Source organism: Synchiropus splendidus, chromosome 3, assembly GCF_027744825.2.
Source record: "Synchiropus splendidus isolate RoL2022-P1 chromosome 3, RoL_Sspl_1.0, whole genome shotgun sequence".
In the NCBI taxonomy this organism is placed as follows: Eukaryota; Metazoa; Chordata; class Actinopteri; order Syngnathiformes; family Callionymidae; genus Synchiropus; species Synchiropus splendidus.
Window position 1 is genome coordinate 29,563,507 of NC_071336.1, and position 22,101 is coordinate 29,585,607.

At 43.1% G+C, this 22,101-nt stretch overlaps 1 protein-coding gene and 1 non-coding gene across 2 annotated transcripts in view; one reads left to right on the forward strand and one right to left on the reverse strand.

Moving 5' to 3' along the window:
• Window positions 1-323: 323 nt before the first annotated feature.
• On the reverse strand, window positions 324-396 carry trnaf-gaa (transfer RNA phenylalanine (anticodon GAA)). Its single transcript has one exon. It is a non-coding gene; the product is annotated as a tRNA-Phe (tRNA).
• A 9,678-nt stretch (window positions 397-10,074) lies between these two features.
• kcnb2b (potassium voltage-gated channel subfamily B member 2b) overlaps window positions 10,075-22,101 on the forward strand; it is a 98,401-nt gene continuing 86,374 nt past the window's right edge. Inside the window, exons 1-2 of the mRNA XM_053859275.1 lie at window positions 10,075-10,506; window positions 11,727-12,443. Coding sequence (XP_053715250.1) covers window positions 11,838-12,443 — 606 coding nt within the window. The 5' untranslated portion in view covers window positions 10,075-10,506; window positions 11,727-11,837. The remainder of the gene's footprint in view (window positions 10,507-11,726; window positions 12,444-22,101) is intronic.

Genomic DNA, 22,101 nt, shown 5'->3' on the forward strand with positions numbered 1-22,101 from the left:
ACTTGTATAGTGGAAGTTGATTTATTTGACGGCATTCTCTAATGAAGTACAGAAGGGCAGGTCACAAACCTCCGCCAAGCAGCTTCAGTACACCTAGCTCAAAGGTTGATGGTCCTATTCCTTAATGTTAAAGAATCCATGTTAAATGATCCAGACCAGACCAGATCGCTCCCAAAATTGCATCCTTTGCTCGTTTCACATGTGTTGAAAATGTCATCCAAATCTGTCCATAACATGTCAAGTTACTTTGAACACTGACAGACAAACCAACTCACCGACAAAAGATCCTCATTGACAGAAGTTACTCATGAATTTTGCGGAACTGCCGAAACCCGGGATTGAACCAGGGACCTTTAGATCTTCAGTCTAACGCTCTCCCAACTGAGCTATTTCGGCACATATACCTGACATGTCCTGGATCAGAATGTGACCCGCAATACTCCCAGAATTTGCTTGTCCCCATTTGATCCTCTATCACATAATTTCTACAGTTGTCATCCAAATCCATCTTTTACATTTAAAGTTATTATGAACTAAGGCGGAGAGATGAACCAACAGTGTTGAAAACACAATCTCCTTGGCCGAGGTATTGAGCTCTTTAACTGACCTCTTCTGTGCTTCTCTAGTTTACACACAATAGCGATTTCTAAAAGTGAAAAAAAAAACAACACAGCTGCAGGGAAAATACTTGAATGTCAGGAACATTTTATTCTGGACTGTAAAAAACAAATAAACAAACAAAAAAAAACCTTTAAAGTTTAGCAAGTAGAACAAAATGGATCCACCACTGTGTCTAGCTCCAGCGATCCTCCAGTGGCTGTAGAAACACTTCCCCTGATGGGACAATGGTTGACCTCAATCGCCGGTCAAATTGGCAGACGGGGTGTTTTTTACACCAATTAGACGAAGACCATTATAATCACATTATCCTGCTGCTACAACTCTGGGTTAAGCATCTTGCCCAACTAGGACAGCCACATTACTCACAGCATTTCTTAAACTCAGTCCCTCGCACCTTGTATCTTTACAGGACTTTTCCATGCTCGTCCTCTGGTAAACGTAGTGAATATCAAACCACATGTTTCATGCAAGAATGTGAGTGGCTGAGCTGTGATCGATCACTTCAGCCATGTGGGAAGTGCTTCGACCAAAGTTCCTCATAACAAGTAATGCGGCTATTATTTATTAATGACACTTTCAGGGTCTGCTCAGCCTTTGAAAAGGCTTTATCGAAATGACTGTGAGGCACCAATAAGCAAGTCGTGGACCGGCATGGGCTTTTCTGATGGGCAGACTGTGAATCTCTAAAGATGAAGCTAAAGCCATCAGTAATAATTGAAAGAAATTGATTATCAATTTATCAATGTCAGCGCTGATATATATATTTAAACACTGCGGCTATTAGGGGTCGCCAGAGATAGAGTAGTTAGTCAAGGAGGGTCTTCGGTCGCTAAGTGTTTTTTCCTACTAGAACGTAGGGCTGGAAACATGGATGAGTCTGAGGAAAGCAAGCACACAAACAATTGTACTTTTGGAGATCAGAATCCAGTGAGGCTCCGACTCTCAAGGCTTGGAGCACAAGAATAAAACAAAGATAAAAAACTTCATAGGCGTCATGCAGGCAAACTAATAGAGCAAATTCCTTCAGTCATGTTGTAACCTTGACACATTTCATCCCAAACCGTCATCATTTCCTTAAAGCCGTATCAGTCACCCATCCTATCCTCCCTCTTTCCTCCTTGCCTCCCAGTCGGTGGTTCCCATGCACACAGACGGGTCATCTTCATGGAAACAGTGTCAACAAGTCATAAACAGACTCGGAGTAAAATGGTTAAGTGGATAATGAAAATGATATTTTCCATAAAACCCCCTTCACCCACCTATTGCAAACAATTGATGAAATATAAAAATAGTCCAGTTCAGTTTGAGTGCAGAATATTGTAAAACCCCCTTCCAATTATTGAACTAACAGGATCAAAACGACAGCATGGTAACAGCATGTGTCACATGACACAGCCCCTTCACTCTCTGCTCTCTGCTATGAGCCACGAGATAAAGTTAGTCAATCAATGCTATGCTGCTCTGGAGGCGTGGCTTCAGGTTGCGGGGGGTGGGGTAGAGTTCAAGTGGTGACTTGCTCCAACTCCATCTTTAACAAGTAATGTTTAAGGGTAGGAACTCATGGCTCTTTGTCAGAAAAGGATGGCTTCATGTACGAAAATGTACCGGTCCATTTCAAACGTTACCTTCGCAGATCACACACTTCTATGGGTTCTTTACGTTGGTATTGCTGCTCACCAGTATATCCACCAGGGGGCGCAGCCCACAGTCAGTAATTTATGACAGCAGTGACGTCCAAAACAAACATGGCGAATGTGCGAAGAAGTATTGCTCATGTAACCCATGCACAAAAGACAAAGTGGCGATATATTTAACGGTCAGGCCGTTTTCCGACATTATGTCTTATTCGTGTCTCGTGAGAGCTACGTATCGAGTAGTAACAGCTACACTGCCCATGAAGATTTTTGGTGGTACTGCTCCGTTTGGTCTGTATCTGTAGGCTTTGTGTAAATGTGCAGAAATACGGACAAAGTGAACGCAGAGCGGATCCGTGCGTAACATAAAGCATAAATGGGCCTTTATGGCAAAACTCTTGATTCTCCAGTGAATCTATGCTCCTTTGCTTACGATGGTCTGTGGCTTCCGCTAGAAACCAAAAGAACAAGATCGTACAATGCCATTCTGACGCCCTCTGTGCTGCCCCAACTGTGACCTGACACAGACCCTGGACATGCTGGAAAGTCTACACATCACAGTTGCCCTTGACCCGCTTGAACACTGCTTTTTATCGGGAAGTCTTGCTAGACTGCCATCCCTTCACCCTGACTCAGCTTCCAACGTCTTGAATCCTTGTTGTCTTTTTTTTTTTTTTTACCAAAATAAACGGTGCTCAGTTTAACAGTCCGTGCTTCACAGAGATAAATAGTTAGCTTGAATTCGACTGGTTGGCTGCTTCAGCCGGGCAGCAGAGCGTCTTTGTGTGCTGTCTTTTTGACGTGTTTGTCATTGTTGGCAGTATCAGAGGTGAACAGGTGTTTTGTGAGATGAGGAGGGAGATTAATGACTTTGGTCAGCGGTAGACCATTATATTGAAGGCCATTGTGGGCGGGTTGATGTTCGGACCTTGACAAGGCCAGCGGCTAAAAATAGCCAAAGGAGAAAATAAACAGGCGGCGCTTGTGTTTTCCTCCCTTTTTATCAACTGCGCGCACAAGATGTAGCAAACACACACATGTACGTGGTGTACCAGGCATCAAGCTCACAGTGCGGACCACCCATGGCTCTTTCCCAAATTTGACTCCCCCAGAATAACAAATTACAGCTTCAGATCCGGCATTGTGCCAAAGCTCTGGGAGCGTGCGGCAGGCAGGAGAGAGACGGGGCAGCAGCGCAGAAGTCTTTATTACTTATCCGAACTCCCTGACAATAGAGAAGCACAGACGTTGACTAAGCGGTTATTATTGCAATTCCACTGAATATGACTTTCTCATGCAGCTCCTCATAGTTGAATTACAGCCATTCACATCATTCCATCACTGCATGTGTGTGTTTCCGAGGGTGTGCCACATTTGATTCATGGCTTCCGATATAAGAACAACATCATCTCTGAAATGTAAATCAGTACATTTTAATAACTCAGTGCTCAGTCTGAATAAGGAGTCAATGGAAGGAAACGCTCAGATTCAGCAGCATTCCCTTTAGATTGTGTGATGTGTCGGTGGGCTAATTTTAGCTGAGGGTATCGGCCAACTCTTCAATAATTCAGCAAATGGGCAGGTGGTTGTAATATGTTCATCATTAATATCACACTTCCAATAACTTCCCAAATACTTTTCGACTCAGTTGCTGCCCCCTTTGCACAAAAGTTGTCTGCTTTTTACATCTGCGAAACCAAACCAAACGCTGGATTTGAAATATTCTGGCAGGAAAGAAACACTCACACGTGTTCAGTCAGTGTTCTCATGACTTGAGGTTGACTTTCTTCACTCTTAAAGTGAAAAATTTTAACCAAAAAAAAGCCCTTTACTCTCATACCTTTTAAGAATGACACCCCGCCATTTATATAGTTTAGCTTAACTTTGAAGAACGCACAAGAATCTAGCTAGCAGAAGGAGTTTTTCGCTGGAGGCTTGACTACATGGAAACTTAGATGTTCTGACTCCACTTGAACGCTACAGTGATCCCAATTTTAGCTCGACTGACAGATCGGCTCGGGACGACCAATGATGATATCAAACTATGGGATGTTATCACATTTTCCTGAACTCTCTCCACAGGTGGAATGTCATGTCTTCAACAAAAAGTTGGCATCTGCGCTACCCTCACAAACTAAAAAAATATAAATCAAATCCAGAGAAGTTTGGACTCAGCCAGTTGGGAAGCCGGCAATGTCAACACAGTAGGCAAACAAACAAGTCATAACCTATGGATTATTCATATACTATACAATACTATTTTGAAGCACAGGAGGAGACTGGCTTACTAAAGAACTAAAATGCACAATAGGGACCCTTTCGGTTTTGGTTTGAGACTTGCTGGAATCAATTCATGTCAGCATAAATGTCAGGAACTGAAAGAATGAGTTAGAAAGTTAGAAAGGGAAATAATTCTCAGCCTAGACCAAGATGAACTTGTTTTGAAGCGGAAAAGCCGACTAGATCCGATGACAAAAAAATAAACAACAGTCCCAGTCAGTTAGAGGAAAGCCTCTTGCAAGTCTGTTTGGCTTGATGGCTGCGAGTGTTTCCTCAGCATGATGCTACAATTTGGGTTTCTATGGCAACCGCCCACACAGTTGCACTTGCCCACAGAGCATGGAAGAATATAAATAATAGCATTAAAAGAAGTGCATTACCACATTGCTGTGAAGAGCCTTTAGAAAAGAAATGCATATATACACAAAGGGGGGACTTGTATTCCTGGCCTGCAGAGATCAAAACTGCATGCAGTATTATTTCATTACAGATATGAAACGTGTGTCTCGCCGCCCACGTGCTGGGAGGGTGGCTGCTGAACTCTCCCTGGAGCGGCCAAGATTCCAGGTGCGGAGTTAAAGCCCTGGGATCCTGCCTGACTTCACGTGTAAAACCTGTTTTCCCGATTGTCAACGGTGACCTCGGACATCATGAATTATGTGACAGATGAGTGGCTGTCAATTTAACAAGCGTTAATGAAGTCACCAGCAAGTGACCTCCATCATTCCCCTTCACCTCTGTCCATCACACGCTGTGTCATCAGCCCGTTTGTTGCCATCAAAGGAACGATTTACATCAGTCACCGCGGCGCTGAGCCGCTCTCTCTCTCAGATATCACACATTTCAGCCGAGTCAGCAAAACTGTCCCCCATTTTTAAGAGAATCTCCTTGGATTCAAATAGCTTTTTACCACATTCAGATATATTCGGATGTTAAAACTGGAGACCGCCTGTGGACCGGAGCGAAGTCTGTGTTTCACGTTCTCATTAAACATTAATGCAAACATAAAAATGTCCAGGGGTGATGTATATCGGTTTATAATAAAGCATGTTTAAGAATATATGACAGCGCAGTCATGACAAAGCAAACCCATATTTCTACCTTATCTCATGGTATGATGCTGTCATGACTTTAATAACTTGTTTATGCTTTAAGGTGCGCTGTCTCACTCTCTATCTGCAGGTCTGAGGTTGGATTTAGTGGACTGCATTTTTCTGTACGTCAGTGGATCGATTGAAAGGAAAAAAAGTTTCCACGGACCTAATGGGCAGAATTGAGTGAATGAATATGTTCGGTGCTGCGGGACTCTTTCCTCGTCCTCTGCTGTATTATCAAGTGACGTCTTCACTGTGGCAAAGCCTTTGACCTCCAAACAAGACAGTGAAGACGGCACACATACTCGCATATGCTCGCTCCAGTCGATGCAACGTTATTGATCAACTGTCCCTGAAAGGAAGGGACATGGCGGAGAATCAATTACACATGCAGTGTATAATCAAATTTCAGAAGGAAAACGCTTGGCTAAGGGAAAACAATCATCAGACACATAAGCTTCCTGCGCGGGGCGTATAGTTGCACCAGCCAGGAATACTGTATATAGGTGAGAGAGAGACAGAGGTATAATAACGGATAAATAATTTACCCACTCAAAGCATTTGTTAAAGACCCACAAGCACAGCTACGTTGACACCGAAAGGCAAATGGTTTTTCATTACCTGGGGTGGAATTTGGCTCCTGATGTCGGTCAAGAGAAAAGATGAGGCCGTTTCCCTGTGTCCTGCGGATCGCATTCCCCTGTAAGGGTCAAATATCCCATCTCAGATGGCTGTTAACTGTTTAAACGCTTTCCTTTCAAATGCTCCAGGCTTTGTTCAACAATGGCGATTGATTTCAGACATCTTGAGGACAAAGATGAGGGTTCATAACATGAGATTCCTCAGTTAGCTGAGCCAGTCATCTTGTTAGTGCTAGAGATACAAACTGACTACCGTATGAAGATACCACAAAGGTGAGCCTCCAAGTGGCCACGTCAGTTGATAATACGAAAACCTTTTTCAGTCCTGGGAAGAAGCCAGTGTCTGTTTATGAGATGAACCTCAAAATATATGATAGCTCTTGATATTATGATACTTTTCTTAATAAAAAATGGTCCTAAAATAAAGCTTAAATGTAGACACTTTTCTTAGCGCTATAAAACCTCCAGATATATTTTGGTTAAGCATGTTTAGTTACATTCTAGGGTCCGTCTGTAAAGGAACCCTATTGTGTTCATGTGTATTTTCAGTAATCCAACTCACATACAAATGGAGTGGCTTTGCATCAAAATTCAAATAGAAATGTGTCTCATATCAAGTTCACAAAAAGATTCTGATTTACATTGAAAGAGCAACTAGATCTACAAAAGGGGGCAAGTGCACCATGACCATCACTCTGTTCCGGTTTTAACTGGTCAATCCCCAAACCATTTAAATCAACTTAAAAAAATTGTTAAAAACAAAAAAAAAACATGACATTATTGACTTTGGTGTAATCTCCACAAAACAGTAGCACATTTCAACGCATGTTACTGTAATGTTGACACAATGCGACGTCACTCAAATCCAACTGAGATGCTGGATTTGAGTGTCAAGATGTTGAGTTGAGTGTCAAGATGGGTCAAGATGTTCTCTTCCTCCCTCAACTCCTCATTGTTCTTGAGGTAAACATACAGTTTACAGTATTGCTCTTTCATACAGTTCATTGGTGTTTTTGAAAATGGCAAAAATAAAAATTTTATTCACTTCAGAAAGACTATTTACAGATTTCTGAGACATCAAATCCAATACTAAACTTTGAAAAACCTCCTGCAGCTGCTCTCCCGAAAAACAAACGAAATCCATTGAGCGTGTAGCGTGGTCTCCTGGAAAACCAAATCCAAGTTCTTCGCCAAAAACACTTAATCTTTCAAAACAATAATAAGCTACAGCCAAAAAGTCAATCTATACTATGAAGTCTGCCAGTCCTCATTGATCCTTGAACACATTGCTACATGAACAGGCGCCCGTGGGATCACTTACAAACACACGCAAAAAGGATCAGCAAACGTTTGTGTCAACGCCATATTTGTTATTTGTAAAAGTAAATGACTTTGAAATTGATGAACATCCTTCATTCACACTTCAGTATATGATACAAGGCCTCTTTAATAATAGCATTCAGGTTGCTTATGTTTTTCTGGCTAACTATCATGTTTCATTATCATGACTCTGAGCTCACAGGAGTCAGTTTGGATACGACAGCAGAAGCATTCTAACAATACCACCCGACTCTTACCAACTTCAGGATATAAAACCTTAGCGTGCACTCACTCGAAAACTCCCCTTGCTGCTACAAAACAAAAAATACTTTTTTTATACGCCAAGAGAAGACCAACTCAGCGTTTTCTCAAATCATCAGTGATATCTATACGTGGTTGAGCCAGATTGCGTTCCATCCATTACTTTTATTGCCCACTAAAAAGCCAGTCCTTGTTAATTCCACGGCCTGGGAGACAATGTTGTCGGACCGCTCTTACTCATTCCGGTCATGACTTCATGTTATGAGTTACAATTTTGTCTGACGCACTGCTGTGAAATTATCTGCAGCATAGTTGCTGGCATCGCACTAAAATGCATGTTCAAGTATGATATCAACCACCAGAAAGGAGTATTTTTGCTGACTCCTCAGAATTCCTGAGACAAATCGTAGGCGAGTCCAACATTTCACGATCAGGAGTCAAAGCTTTCAGCCTGTCTGCGACCTCAAAATTAATATTTAATTCTCGCTAATGGTGTTCTTAATTATACACACTGTTTAATTAGCAGCATTATCATATTTTGCTTCGCAGCTTTCAGGCTGCTCCACTTTACACAAGGACGATGTTCGACAAGGGAGTTTGGGAAAGCAGACGCTTCCCATTGGGGGTCACCACTGCATGTCGGCTTCCTCCACCTGAACCTTGTGAGTCCTCTCCATCCCACCTGTTCGCTTCATGTCTTTATGGAACTCATCCATGAACCTCAGCCGTCTTCCTCATCTCCTTCAAGATGGTGTCTTCATCTCTAGCGTTCTTCGTCCAGCATGTCCACTGTCTCTACATGTCCAAACTAACTGCCCCCCCAACTTTGCCTTTGTCCTTTCCAGTCACTCCCAGAGGAAAATGGAGCATTTTCATAAGTATCTTTCCGTCAGCCTCACTCCTACAAAGCTTCTATTTCATCCTGTCACTTTTTTCTCCACCTGCTCCACTTTATAAGAAAAAAAAAAATTTTTGCATAAGTATTGCACAGGTTGCACAGGTAGATGAGGTAGATCTTGTACAGTAGTGAGCTCAGTATACCTCACTTACTGTGCAATACTTGCCTCATTCACCTGTGCAATACTTTGCACTTATTGTGCAAGGTTTTTTCTCTTCTTTTCTTTTCTTATTTTTGTCTATTTAGCATCTTTTTGTCTATCTGAGCATTGCGTGTTACTAATACTCTGCGAGTCAACGGTCCTACGCATCTCAAGCATTTCATGCCTCGCAGACCCTGCATTGAAAGAGCATCTAACAGATAAACGCATCTTGAATCTTGACTAGACTTCAGCCTCCTTGAATGAACCTAACCACTGGAAATCATCGGCTTTCGCTGCCACTACTCTTCACCAGGATATAAAAGCTGAGGCAGACAAAGAACCATGGCTGCTTTTTAAGGTCGATGAGGTGGTGTTCAGCAAATTCACGTAAACAAATGCAATGCTCACACCCTCCAGCAGGGGCGTCCAAACCTTTCCCAAAAATCACCAGAATAGATGGGCTGAAGAGGTGTACAGCCTTAGTGTTACTCTACTCTTGTTTCTTTGTGGACAGACAGGAAAATGCTATCAGCACTTTAGACTGCTCAACTCAGTGGAACTTTTGTTTGACTGGAGCTGTTGTTTAAAAGGATGTTTCCTCCACATTCATGGTATCAGAAAAGATTTGAAATTTTCTGGTTGAAAGAAGCTGCGGGCCGTGAGAAACGAGATTAAGGACTGAACATGGCCCTGAGGCCTGACTTTGGACATCACATCCTCCTGGTGTCAAGTGTGGGTGAACTTGATCAGTAGATGGACATTTATTTCTTGTTTACATCTGTGTGATGCTCACAAAAGAGGTCAGGGTCCTTCCCTAAACTGAAGACGTATAAAATGTTGAGGTTCCACTGAAAGTGTAACAGGACTGGATGGTTTGTGAGTCAGGTTTGACACCGACCAGACTCTAATACTGAATCCTGTCCACCTCCAAATCTAAAAAAATCGAATCGGAGATGGACCTTCCCGGATCTTCTGCCAGCACCACTCTGAGGTGTGATGGAGGTCTCCTCTTGTGGAGTCAGCACTCTGAAGTTATTATGAAGATCCTATGAGTGAGTGTGTGCGCGCGCATCTGCGTGTCCGAGCGCGCGCGCGCGCGTGTGAGTGTACAGCGCACTATATTTAAATCAATCACTTATCAAGTGCGTCCGCGCTCCACCGAGTCCAGCCCGAGTTTCCAGTCTCCAATCCTGGAGCACGTCATGCGCCGCGCTGCTGGTGTTGTGTTTGGAAACGTAACCTCTCGGATGTGGTGCAGCCCGCGTGCGCCCCTCCACTACTCCTCGTGGATCCAGCGGGACACTCCGCAGTATCCCGCCGCCTTTTACGCACGACGTCTGCAGACAAACCGCCTGTCAGTCTCTCGCTCCGCGCAGGACTCTTTCTCCTCCTCCTCCTGACTCCGGAGCGGCTCTGATTTACAGACCTGGCGGTCGTTGCTTCCTTTTTCGTCGCGATTTCCGACAAAATGCGGGAGGCGCGTGTTTTGCGCTTGGCCCGCGGGGAGATCTGCGAGGTGGCCGCTTGACTGGAGGGGGATCCCTGCTTCTTCTTCACCTGCTGTACCTCTGGAACTAGAGGAGTTTGGATGCAAACGGTGGTGAAGCCCGCCACGGTGAGTTGGCCCTTCTCTCCCAGTGGAAATAAGATAAAATCCACTTGCACCAGAGCAGATTGTTTTGGCAAATTGAAGCATAAAGTGTCTTATCAGTTGAAACACGCTGTAACAGGTTTGCAGCAGTGTTCGTGAAATTTAAAGACTGCGGTACAAGTCGGAACAAGTGAAGCGTCAGTGCTATAAAATGCCTTTATTTGACTGTTCATCACATTTTATTTGAAACAGGCGATTGCACCGAGGTGCCAGTAGCGTTCAAGCATATATAGGCAGCCCTTCTGAAACACCTCATTGCAAGGCAGTTACTTGCAAAATGTTATTTTAAGTCAAGTTAAACATATATTTTTGACATTCCAAAAGCAATACTCCTTTGCTGCCTCACATAATTTCAAATAATACAATAGCAATTACAAAAAAATAAGCATTTTTTCAACTTATTATTATTATTATTATTAATAATATCATTATTATTGGTACCTTTTTAGTGGAGGGTTTCCAACATATTCACTGTAGTATAGTTATGACAGTAACAAACTTAATTTAACAAGTGGAAAACTGAAAAGCATCTTATCGTTTAATTTGAAATAATCTAGCGGATGAGTGCACATGATCATATTTCAGTGTCACAGATGAAACACTAGCGATTTGCTTTAACGGTTTCCAACCTGAAGCTGAGCGAAACAGCTGTTGCGATGGGTATTTATCAGAAAGTGTTGCTCCAACTTGAGTCCATCATCACACAGCTGATGGAGCGGCACAGCCATATTGACTGCTAAAACAGATTCATTGATTCTGTCTAACACCTTTGTAGAAATGAAATGAGAGGGATCAATCACATGGTCGTTGCTATTTTTGAAGGTTGACCTGAGGGCAGGCTGCAGTGGTCGAACCAAGAGTGTGGATGGTGAAATGAAAAGGAGTAAATGAAAGCCACCAGTCTTCAAAGTACATTTAGTGGGGAAACAGAAACAGTGGACTGAGCCCAAGGTTAACAAAAATAACTCAAAACCTCACATGCTCTTACGTTTATTCTATATGTGGCACTTAAACCGTTCTTTCACAGGTAATTGTACCTTTGAATTACTTTAAATCTAAAGTAAAATGTTACAAATATGCTCAAAAGGAAGTACATGACTCTGTGATTGTAGATTTAGTGGTCAGTGTTTTTACGATTGAGTGCGGCAGTGTTCTAATATGTCAATACTTTTGTGCCTCCTCAGTCATGGAGGGACCCGCCTAAGGAGGATCCAACCTAACAAAGACTGTTTGGGACTTTTTTTATCCATCGTATCATCTCTTGTGTCAAGTTTCCTGTGGCCATTTGCATCGCCATGGCGGAGAAGTTAGGACCAGCTGGGCTCAAGCCCACCACCCCCACCACCATCCCCACCGTGACGAAAGCATCGCCCTCTGTTCCTCCAGAACCTATCGACATAATTCGGACCAAAGCCCGCTCCCGGCGGGTTCGCCTTAACGTAGGAGGTCTGAACCATGAAGTCCTGTGGCGGACGCTGGATCGACTTCCGAGGACCCGGCTCGGCAAGCTTCGAGACTGCAACACCCACGAGTCCCTGATGGAAGTGTGTGACGACTACAGCCTGAACGAAAATGAATACTTCTTCGATCGACACCCGGGGGCTTTCACCTCAATCCTTAACTTTTACCGTACCGGCAAGTTACACATGATGGAGGAGATGTGCGCCCTGTCTTTTGGGCAGGAGCTGGACTATTGGGGGATCGATGAGATCTACCTGGAGTCCTGCTGCCAAGCCCGCTACCACCAGAAGAAAGAGCAAATGAACGAGGAGCTGCGGCGGGAGGCGGAGACGTTGAGGGAGAGGGAAGGAGAAGGAGAGTTCGACAACACCTGCTGCCCAGACAAGAGGAAGAAGCTATGGGATCTCCTGGAGAAGCCCAGCTCCTCTGTAGCTGCCAAGGTACGAAACCGAAACTGGAAGTGTGATCACACCACCCACGTCTCACATTTCTTGCTCGCAGTCAAAATCAAGCCTCGATCACAAACACTTGTATCAAAGGCTCACTCCCACCTGTAAAAATACACGTTGACTTTCAACAGTGTGTACGACTTGTTTTAGCCGGATTTAGGAGACATCCGTCTCATTGCAAACTTGAAAAGCTGGGTGAAGCGAACTCGCGCTCGCCAGTGTTTGTGGAAACAATGGATCCTGGTCAGCGTGGTGTTTGTGCTCTAACAATGGCCGCGTTTACATGGACAGCAATAACCCCCACTGTTGACCCAAGCCAGAGTTAGACTTCATATGCCACTCTTAATCCCATGTTTATATAACTGTTCTTGAATTTTGGTGACTATTGCGCAATACTGCTTTGTCTTCTCAACGGCACGTATATCACGACTGATGTTTTCAGAACATACTGATATGACATAACGTAACGTTGGTTGGCATCTATACTCTTCCCCTGCATCTTCAGTTAAACTCACCGGAAGAAAACACGCTCCTTTATTGGGTCAGTAATCCGGTCGCATTGTAACACAACCACTGATTTAGCAGCGGGACTGAAGTGCTTCAACAAGCTAACAGCCAGGTGTGTCAGCGTCTGTTGTTGCCCTTGTAGTCAGATACTGTGTCAGTGTACACCAGAGCTGTCAATATCTTGTGACAGGACACATCTCTGACAAGCAGCAGTGCAAGTCTCTCCTCTTGCGGGGTGCTATTATGTGTCAGTCTTACTCACTGGCTGGTTGCACTTCTTACCAAGTCCGACTGTGAGTCACAGAGAACAAGTCAAAAACGTGTTTGACGCGGAGCGGCCGCAGCGGCGCAGTGTACACTTGAAGTGGCTTCAGTGGGTTTTTTGTTGACAAAGACACATTTTGGAAAGTGCTGCATCAGTTATGTTTCGAAGGCAGCGTTTGCAGAAAGGAGATGATTATAGAGCCAGGTCAAGGCTGTCCCTTGTGGAATGATGACATCTACTGCAACTCATCCCGTCCGCACGCTGACTTGCCTCCCAATTAGTCTTGTCAACCTTAATGAAATCCAATCACTAGTGCTTTACGTCGGGTCTCCAGTGTCCTGATCTCATCATTGGGGTCATGCAGTCCTGGATTATGTTCCATGTCAGAGGTTTATAAACACAGGCTCACGTTTGCATTTGCGTCTGTGCATGTGTACAGTAGGTATGTATGCCTGTTAGGGATGGGCGATATGGACTATTTATCATGATAAATCGTGTCATATCCGCGATAACCATAAGTATCACGATAAATCCATTTTCATTCTATTCCACGTGTTGGACATTACAGTCTCTCGTGAAACAGTTTTGTGATGAAACCTATTAATGGAGTTTGTCTCCAACATCCGCATTTGTTTATGTTTAAATATAATAGTTAAGTTTCGTGATGAGAAACTCAATGTTTCACGTGTCTGGTAGAAGCCGCTGGTGTCTGACAGACTGTTCTGCCAGCTTTATTTAGGGGTTAAATTGAGCCGTCTGTCTGCTGTATCTCATGTCTCTGAACAGTTGACTTGAACTATGGACCCGTCTGGACACATTTCCTAGATGCTATTGAAGAAACGTTAGAAATCATGTGAATAAATGATCATTTAGTCATATTCCATATATTCCAAATCATTATACAAACTGTCAGTGCTTTGTCTTGTGTGATGGTTGTTTTCCATTGCCTTATTGAAGATGTCACTAATACTTTGACCACTTTGGAATTTGTTGATGGTCCCTAACTGATGCCTGGTCGTAGCATTACTGCTGCCTGTCAGAGTGTGTCCGTGATCAATGAACCCTAATGTGGACGCAGAAGAGGACCAACACTGGATGTCCAATATCCGACTATTTTCACCACGGTGTTTCACCGAGGCGTCAGCACAGCGGGAGACTTGCATGTGTTGATGTGAACCAAGACAGATGACCACGTCAGGGAACCTATGAGGTCCACTCCATCTAATAAAATAAACAGGGATCCAGAGACTCAGAATCGACCAGTGTCATTATGAAATGTTTCCTGTATTAAAAATAAGTTTAAAACTATGATCGTGAACTAAAGTTCACCAAACCAAATTCCGGGCTGGAAAATCATTTTATGCAGCTATAGCTTTAAAACACGCACTAAAGTCAATACTCGTGTGACGCTCACCAAAAAATTGATAAATGAAAGTACCCAAGGTATTGAGGAGCTGCTGTGTTGGCTACTTGGTGCCCTTTCACGCCAGAATCGGGGGCATCACTACAGCGGCTCGAGTTCTCCAGTTCATTCGTGAATTGAATTGAATTAGACTCTCAGGACAATTTAAGGCTGCAATAAAGCAGTGATGTGGGAACAGCGTGATAAATATAGAAATGTCCTCTAGATGTGTTATGTTCACTAATATTTATGTGTGTGGAGAGAGAGAGGTGAGACGGGGCTGAGTGTGAGTTTCTGTGGGTAAAATGAGGACAATCCTGAGCAGTAGCCCCTCAATGTGTCGCCATCTTTGCTGGTCACTGAACATCAGTCTGGTGGAGACTCAACCAGAACGGGTCAACACTAGCAAAAGACTATTTGGACAGTCTGACCCACAACTCACATGCTTGCTCTTTTGATGGTCCTGTCCTCATTGTCTGTGGTGTTAAGTGTCAAGTCAGATTGTCTTTCATCTGACATCTTAGTGCGTATTCCGCCCGCTCTGCCATCATGTTAGTGCTTCAGAGTAAAATGTGTTTCAAAGTGCGTTTCTGGTGGAAACATTCATTGACTAGATGCGAAGCCAATCCGATGTGTGAGGCATCTGAAAGAGAATGCGGATGTATGAATAGTGATGTGTTTGCCTCCTAATGGTAGATATTGCATTTTGTTTTGACTTTTAATACCTGTGAAATAGAGGCAATAAATATATTTTTCCAGCCTACGATTTTAATGTTTTTTGCATCCCTGATGCATCATTAAGTCCAACTTATAATATGAACTGCCTTAGTTCACAACTGAGAACTGAGTTTTAGGTGAGGTTCGCCACCCTGAATTGACGTTTCTCATCTTGGAATTATTGTTTTTATACATATTCTTGTTGCCCCACAGGGTGATTGAGTGGAGAGAGGCTGACATAAAATCTACCTGCACTGTCGCACATAATGTTTCTGTTCAGTGGTCACTTTAAATTAGTATTGAATTTTATTTCTAGCTAGCCGTAAGCTCTAAGGTCGTGCACGGCTCTGTATCAAGTTCTTTTTTTTATGAAGTTATTTGTGACCGACAAGGACCCTCCTCATTCACATAATTACCTTCAGCCCTAGCTATATATATCACATGAATCAGTCATCAGGAGGCTGCCAATATCTAATTTATGGCAAACTCAGGTGACAGAAGCGGAGTCATTTGATCCACTGCGTAATGTTTAAAGTGATGTGTGTGGACTGTGGACACTGTGGACCCGCCTCCTCCACAGGCATTAGGGTGCTGCTGACCTGTGCGCTTGGGGTGGGGAAAGCCTCCCAACCGTTTAAAGGGGAAATCCCACCCCCCCCCAGAAATGACATTGACGTTCTCCTGGTTGCTGTTCCAGGGGAACTTGAGCGTGACTTTAATGGTTTGGTGTTGTCACTAGACCGAGGTTGTCCACAGCGCAGAGTGCATTTGTAAATAGAGGCTTGACTGTCAGACAGCTTTTTCCTGAGGTCGGGGGAAGCCTTTTATAGGCCGTGTACTGAACTCTTGAAAGCCCTCGAAGAAGGAAATGACTGGATGATTGGTACGCAGCACTTTGAAATTTGAGCTTTATGTTCAAAGCAATCAGACAAATCACATAGTCAATCCCGCACACATTATCCTCCCTTTTGCTTTCTTTCAATCCCCTCTTTTCTCCTTGTATTCAGATATGCGGCCATTGTGTGCTTTACCGGTACCGACGACCTTATCCGCCCTTTATCAAAGGTTAAGCTTTAGTATGCCGACCTTTTTAGAGGGTCAATCGGAGCAGGATTATAATAATCGGTCGCACAAGCGACATCAGTGGGAGGCGGCCTCGTGGAACACAAGCACAGAGCTGCTTCAGGGAAACCTGGTCGACAGGTGAATGCAGGGATGGAAGTCAGGCCTCAGGATGCTGAGCTGGATCTTTGTGAATCTGGCCAGTGAGTGGTAGAAATTGTGGGAGAGTCAATAGAGTCTCATTTTGTGTTGCCACGAGTGACCAGCGCTGTCCTGAATTTCACCCACTCAAGATGCTATAGCTTGAATAAAACAAGTCAGAGGTTATAGACGGAACCCGACGCACCTCCAACACAACGTCTCTGTCTGAAAAAAAAGAAGTATTTTGTAATTGAATGTTAGTTAGCTAGTCGACAATGAGTTTTATCAGATGACAAATAAATACAAAATAAAAGTTTTTTTGCGTGTCAAGACGTGGAGCGGGACCCAAATGCAGTGGTGAAAATCACAGGAGGCAGGACCAAGTCAAAAACAATATTTTAATCATTAACAACAAGAAAATCACAACAGAAAGCGTCACCCAACTGGGAGAAACAAAGCAAAATCTGAATGTCCGAACGGAGTAACCAAACTGGCAGAAGTCCATAAACATGAATAAGAGTCCAACAGAAAGCGTCACCGAACAGGGAGAAACAAACAAACTAAAATCTGGAAACAGAGAGACAAAAGCACAATGAACAGATATAGTCAGTCACAAAATAAACCAGGAAACACGCGGAAACAGGAAGAAACAAAACACTAACTCAGGCACCAGGGTTTAAGACAGAGTAAACAAAATAAACTAGCTTACCGCAGGGAACAAGAGGAGTCGATCTGGCACACGTTGCTGGAGTCCAGGTGCTCAGGGGTCGATTGGCTCCAGCCGTGTGCCACAGGAACAGGAAGAACGGAGGGAGAAAACAAAACAGGACTCAAGGGACCAAAATAAAAGCAGAATCATGACAAGTTTATTCCAAAAAGTAACAGCACATTCCCTTGAAATTGTAACCAGCACGCCAAAACTAAAATGACAACTGCTACAATATGTATTTGTAGTAGTAGTCGTAACATATGACACAAAGTAGTAGTAGTAGTAGTAGTAGTAGTAGACAGTAGTAGTAACAGCATGACAGAAAAAATAGACAAACCGAATCCCTCAACCTGTCGCCTTGCAGGTTTAAAAACTTATTCTATTGAGGTCAGGTAAGTAACTGATAAAGACCTCTTTAACAACTGCAGACTCATCTGAATTTACTAGTTTTATGATTACTCATCTTGCAGAGGACGAACATCCCTCGATGTCTGCACAACAGTTGGTCCTTATTCCTTTAATGTTCCTTGAAATGATATTAAGCGATGGTGTAATAACTCAAAGATCAATTAAGGAGATAAAACACTTGGTTGTCTTTGACGTGAAGCCCATTCACTGAGGACAGTCATGGAAAATAATGTCTGAATATTCAGAGCACTTTAAAAAGATCAATGTTTCTACTTGACATTTCAATGTTTTTTATGCTCTGCTCTCGCAGCATCAGCCATGTCCAGCTCTGTGCCTCTCGCGCCAGCGTGGACCATTACTCTGTGTTTTTATTTAATAAGGCCGTCGGCTTGAGCGCGGAGGCACATGAGCGATGCCCTCCTACGTTTGGAGGAGGCTCAGTCCACCACAGACACTGGTAGTGATGCTACATTAGCGCTGTAGCATCAGGTAATATATGACCCACTTATTTAGCGGTCAAAACTTTGTGAATGGCCTTTGAAACTGACCTCAGAAACAGACTAGGAAAAGCATAAATCTACAGCCGACTGTTTTATGTTTTCATTAAAATATTACTGCATATTTTCATGGCCCAAACCTGACGCTTTAGAAGTTCGGTGAAAACCAAGGCAGGACTGTGACGTTGTACAACCAAGATTGACTCTCATCCAAGGCGTCATGAAACATGAGTCAAACTTAAGGCCCAGGGGCCAAATTTGGCCTGTCATGCCATTTTAAGTGGCCCGCAAGGGCTGTAAATGCATAGTCAAATTTGACATAAAGTTTGGCACAAACTTTGATATTAATATTGAACAAGACATAGGGGAAGCAATCTCTGATGCTCTGCAGCGATGTGTCTACCATCACGGGTGGACGCGGAAGTGACAGAGCGAGAGACAGAACCGAGCCAAGTCTCTGTATTTTATGTTCAATTCAGAAGCGGCTTTACTGATTTTGGAGACAGACCCTATCGCTAATCCTGCGGTCTCTTCCCTCTCTCATGGTGAGAAGTTTATTTTGTGATGTCACCGACCTTCAGTTGACTATAAAGCAGGAGCTCCGTGTATTTTCGCCTCTGAATAACCAAGCGCGCGGACAGGATGGTGCGCGCTTGCTGTGCCCCTTGTGATATGGGTTTTGAGAACCCTGCTTTATGGTGAGGTGACTGAGCAGTGACAGGCTACATTCGCATTTTAAAGTGTTGTATCCATCTTTAAATATGGGTTGTCACACCATGATAAAGAGTAGACAGTTTTGCACAGTTGCCATTTTCATAAAAGTCCTCTTTTTCTCCCCTCACTGGTCACATGTCTCTAGTATTAATTTGCAGACATTAATACAAATAGAGTGTAATACCAGTAGCCTTCCCCTGACCCTGCACTTCTGCGAGTCGGTCACTCAGAGAAGGCGGACTTTATCTTTAATGGCTAATCAATGTGTTGAAGAGGGCGAGCCTCTTATTCCTCTGTTACCTGCTTCCTTCCTCTCCAGGCCATTAAGAGAGTTTAAAGGGTCTAAAGATTTGTGTGTGAGGTAGCATCTGACCGCTTTCAAGTCAAAGATGAAAGGACGCTTCAGTCAGCATTATTCCTATTATTCCTTCAACACTTTTTTTTTTTCCGGTCCCCTTTTCATCATGCGCGAATTGTGGCCAGGTTGTCAAAGGTGAGATCGATCGGCTTGAAAATTTTATGGAGGGAATGTCCTCACATTGCTTTGAGCTGCTTATTTTGTGCGAGGCCTGACCTTGACTGTTAAAACTCCTGAAAATTAGATTTTGAACGGCATTGCCGCTTGGTTCGAGTAACTCTCTGCTGGTTTGCTCTCGAGTGGTTGGACGGATGAGCTTTAGGAGTCATCTACATGATTTTGTTCGGCTTTTGGCACCCGATGAAGGACTGCAACAAGACTGGAAGGCACCACTGAGGTGGAGAACACCTTCACCCCTCCCACGGGCTCCCAGTTGCATAAGCCTTCCAGTCGCCCTCTAATTCGTGCAGCCTAGCATTGAGGCATCGGCCCCTAAATCCTCTTTACCCTACAATCATAATCAGATAAGACAGAACCTCCAAGGTGGTGGGTGGCATGAGTTCCCATACTTCCTGCATGAGGCGGGCTGTTCCAGGAAGCCGTCGAGCAGAAGATGCTGCACTACTAATATGTTTCTGAATCTGATAGTACAACTCATTGTTATAGGTTAAAGCCTTTTAAATCTGCTGTTGTGAAGATAGGGATGTTGTAATATATGTATATATGTATATATATATATATATATATATATATGGTGTAATGGTGTTTCCATTATTTTGTCCAACCCCCTATATATATATATCTATATCTATATCTATATATATATATATATATATATATATCTATATATATATATATATATATATATATATATATATATATATATATATATATATATATATATATATATATATATATATATATATATATATATATATATATATATATATATATATATATATATATATATATATGTCTCCAGGACCCAGAGACGTGTGACCCTTCTCACCCTGGTTACGGACTGTTTGTCCCTCTTCCTTCTGGCAGGAGGTTAAGGTCAGTCATGACCAGAACCTCCCGTCACAAGAACTGCTTTTTCCCCTCTGCCATCAGACTGATGAATTTGTGTACAGCCCTTGTTGTTTGTGGGTTATTTATTTATTAGTTACTTCTATTATTATTATTGGTTAGTTTTATTCATTTTATGTTATTTTTTTATTTGTTATTATTATTCGTTGGTGGGACCCTCACTGACCTTGGCAATGAAGCTGATTCTGATTCTATATATATACATTATATACTCACCTACGACCACACACTAATCTTGTGTCCAACATTCAAAAAGCAATTTTAATTTCAAAATCAGGCGAAACTGCTCTGACGTCGGATAATCTCATGCAACGGATCAAATGGGTTGAAAAAAGGGTCATATTTGGAAGATACAGGAGGACGTGGCAGTGTTCAAGTTGAGCGTTATACCTGAGGAGCTCAGGGCTTAAAAAAAAGAAGGGAAAAAATGCGTTCTTAAATCATATTTTCATCATTTTCTGCTATGATCTTCCAAAATAAAACGACCGCTGTCTTCTATTTGTGGGATTACTGGTGGGAACTTGGAATTAAGAGTCTGATGGAAGCTGGTTCCCAAAGGAGCTTGTGTCCTGTCTCTGGACTTGTTTTCTGTGATTGTTTGCAGTGATTCAAGAGTTAGGACTTTATTCAGGGAGACTCATGAGAGAGAATCCAGACAGGAAAGTGCAGGCAGAATGGACAAACCTTCGTAGAGTACTTTCAATTGTTTTGTCTCCAGATGGTATGAGAAGCCTGAGTAACTCGAGACTAGCCGTCCCATTGTAGCTCTTCCTTTAAATAAAATTTCTTACGCTATAATACATTTTAATGGGAGTTTTCATTAAAAAAATAGCGTGACTCTGTATTTTAGATTCTCCACATCTATTATTCTTGTGATACAGAGAAAGCTCCAGAATATTCTGACATATACAGACAGTTTGTCAGACAGCTACACATAAAGCATAGTTTTATTTAAACCTTTGAAGCTTTGTTTGACTCTTCAATTCCTCACAGAATTGTAGAGATAAATCTCAGTGACGGCGGGGTGTGGCAGTGTCCCGCCAGCGCTGTCAGTTTGAGTGACAATAAGAGGGGAAAAGGCTAATGTCTTCCGTCCTCGACGTTGCCTCTCTGTGTCCTGCTCACAGCCTCCGGAGAGGTGTGGCGGCCGCGTCTCCTGCACTCATCGCAGAAAGCATTGGAAACCAGTGGAAATGACAGCGATCCGGAAGAAAGTCATCGCTCTCACCGAACACTGGGTCTCTATTACATGCTTCAGTGGGTCTCTGCACATACAGACTCACACAGTGTGCACTTCATCATTAGTCTTCCACAGCTTGCATGTACGCACGCAGCCGACACTCAACACTAAAACAGATGTGCGCGTTTACCGCCGCACACATGGCGCTTCATCTGGGAAGCTTCAAATACTGCATAGACAGCTTTTCTTGCAAGTTATTGAAGTCAGTCTCTGCGTGGCGTCCGTTTGAAAATCATCACAATGCTGCTGATCCGAACATCTGACGGATGATCCGTTGGATTCCTGCCGTCCTGTCATCGTCTTTTCACCATTGATCTGTTTGTATAGTGTATTTTCTTTTATCTATTTTTACCTCATTACACTAATGGTTTGCTTATTTGTTCATTGCTCAACAGAAAAGCTCTTAAAACAAATAGAAGTGAGTTGTTGGTGATCAGTAGATGCATATGGATTCAGGTAGGCTTTATCGAGGGATGTTCATTGCACCTAGCACTGTTCAGAGATAAATAAAACAGGAAAACTTGCCTTCATGAAACAGCC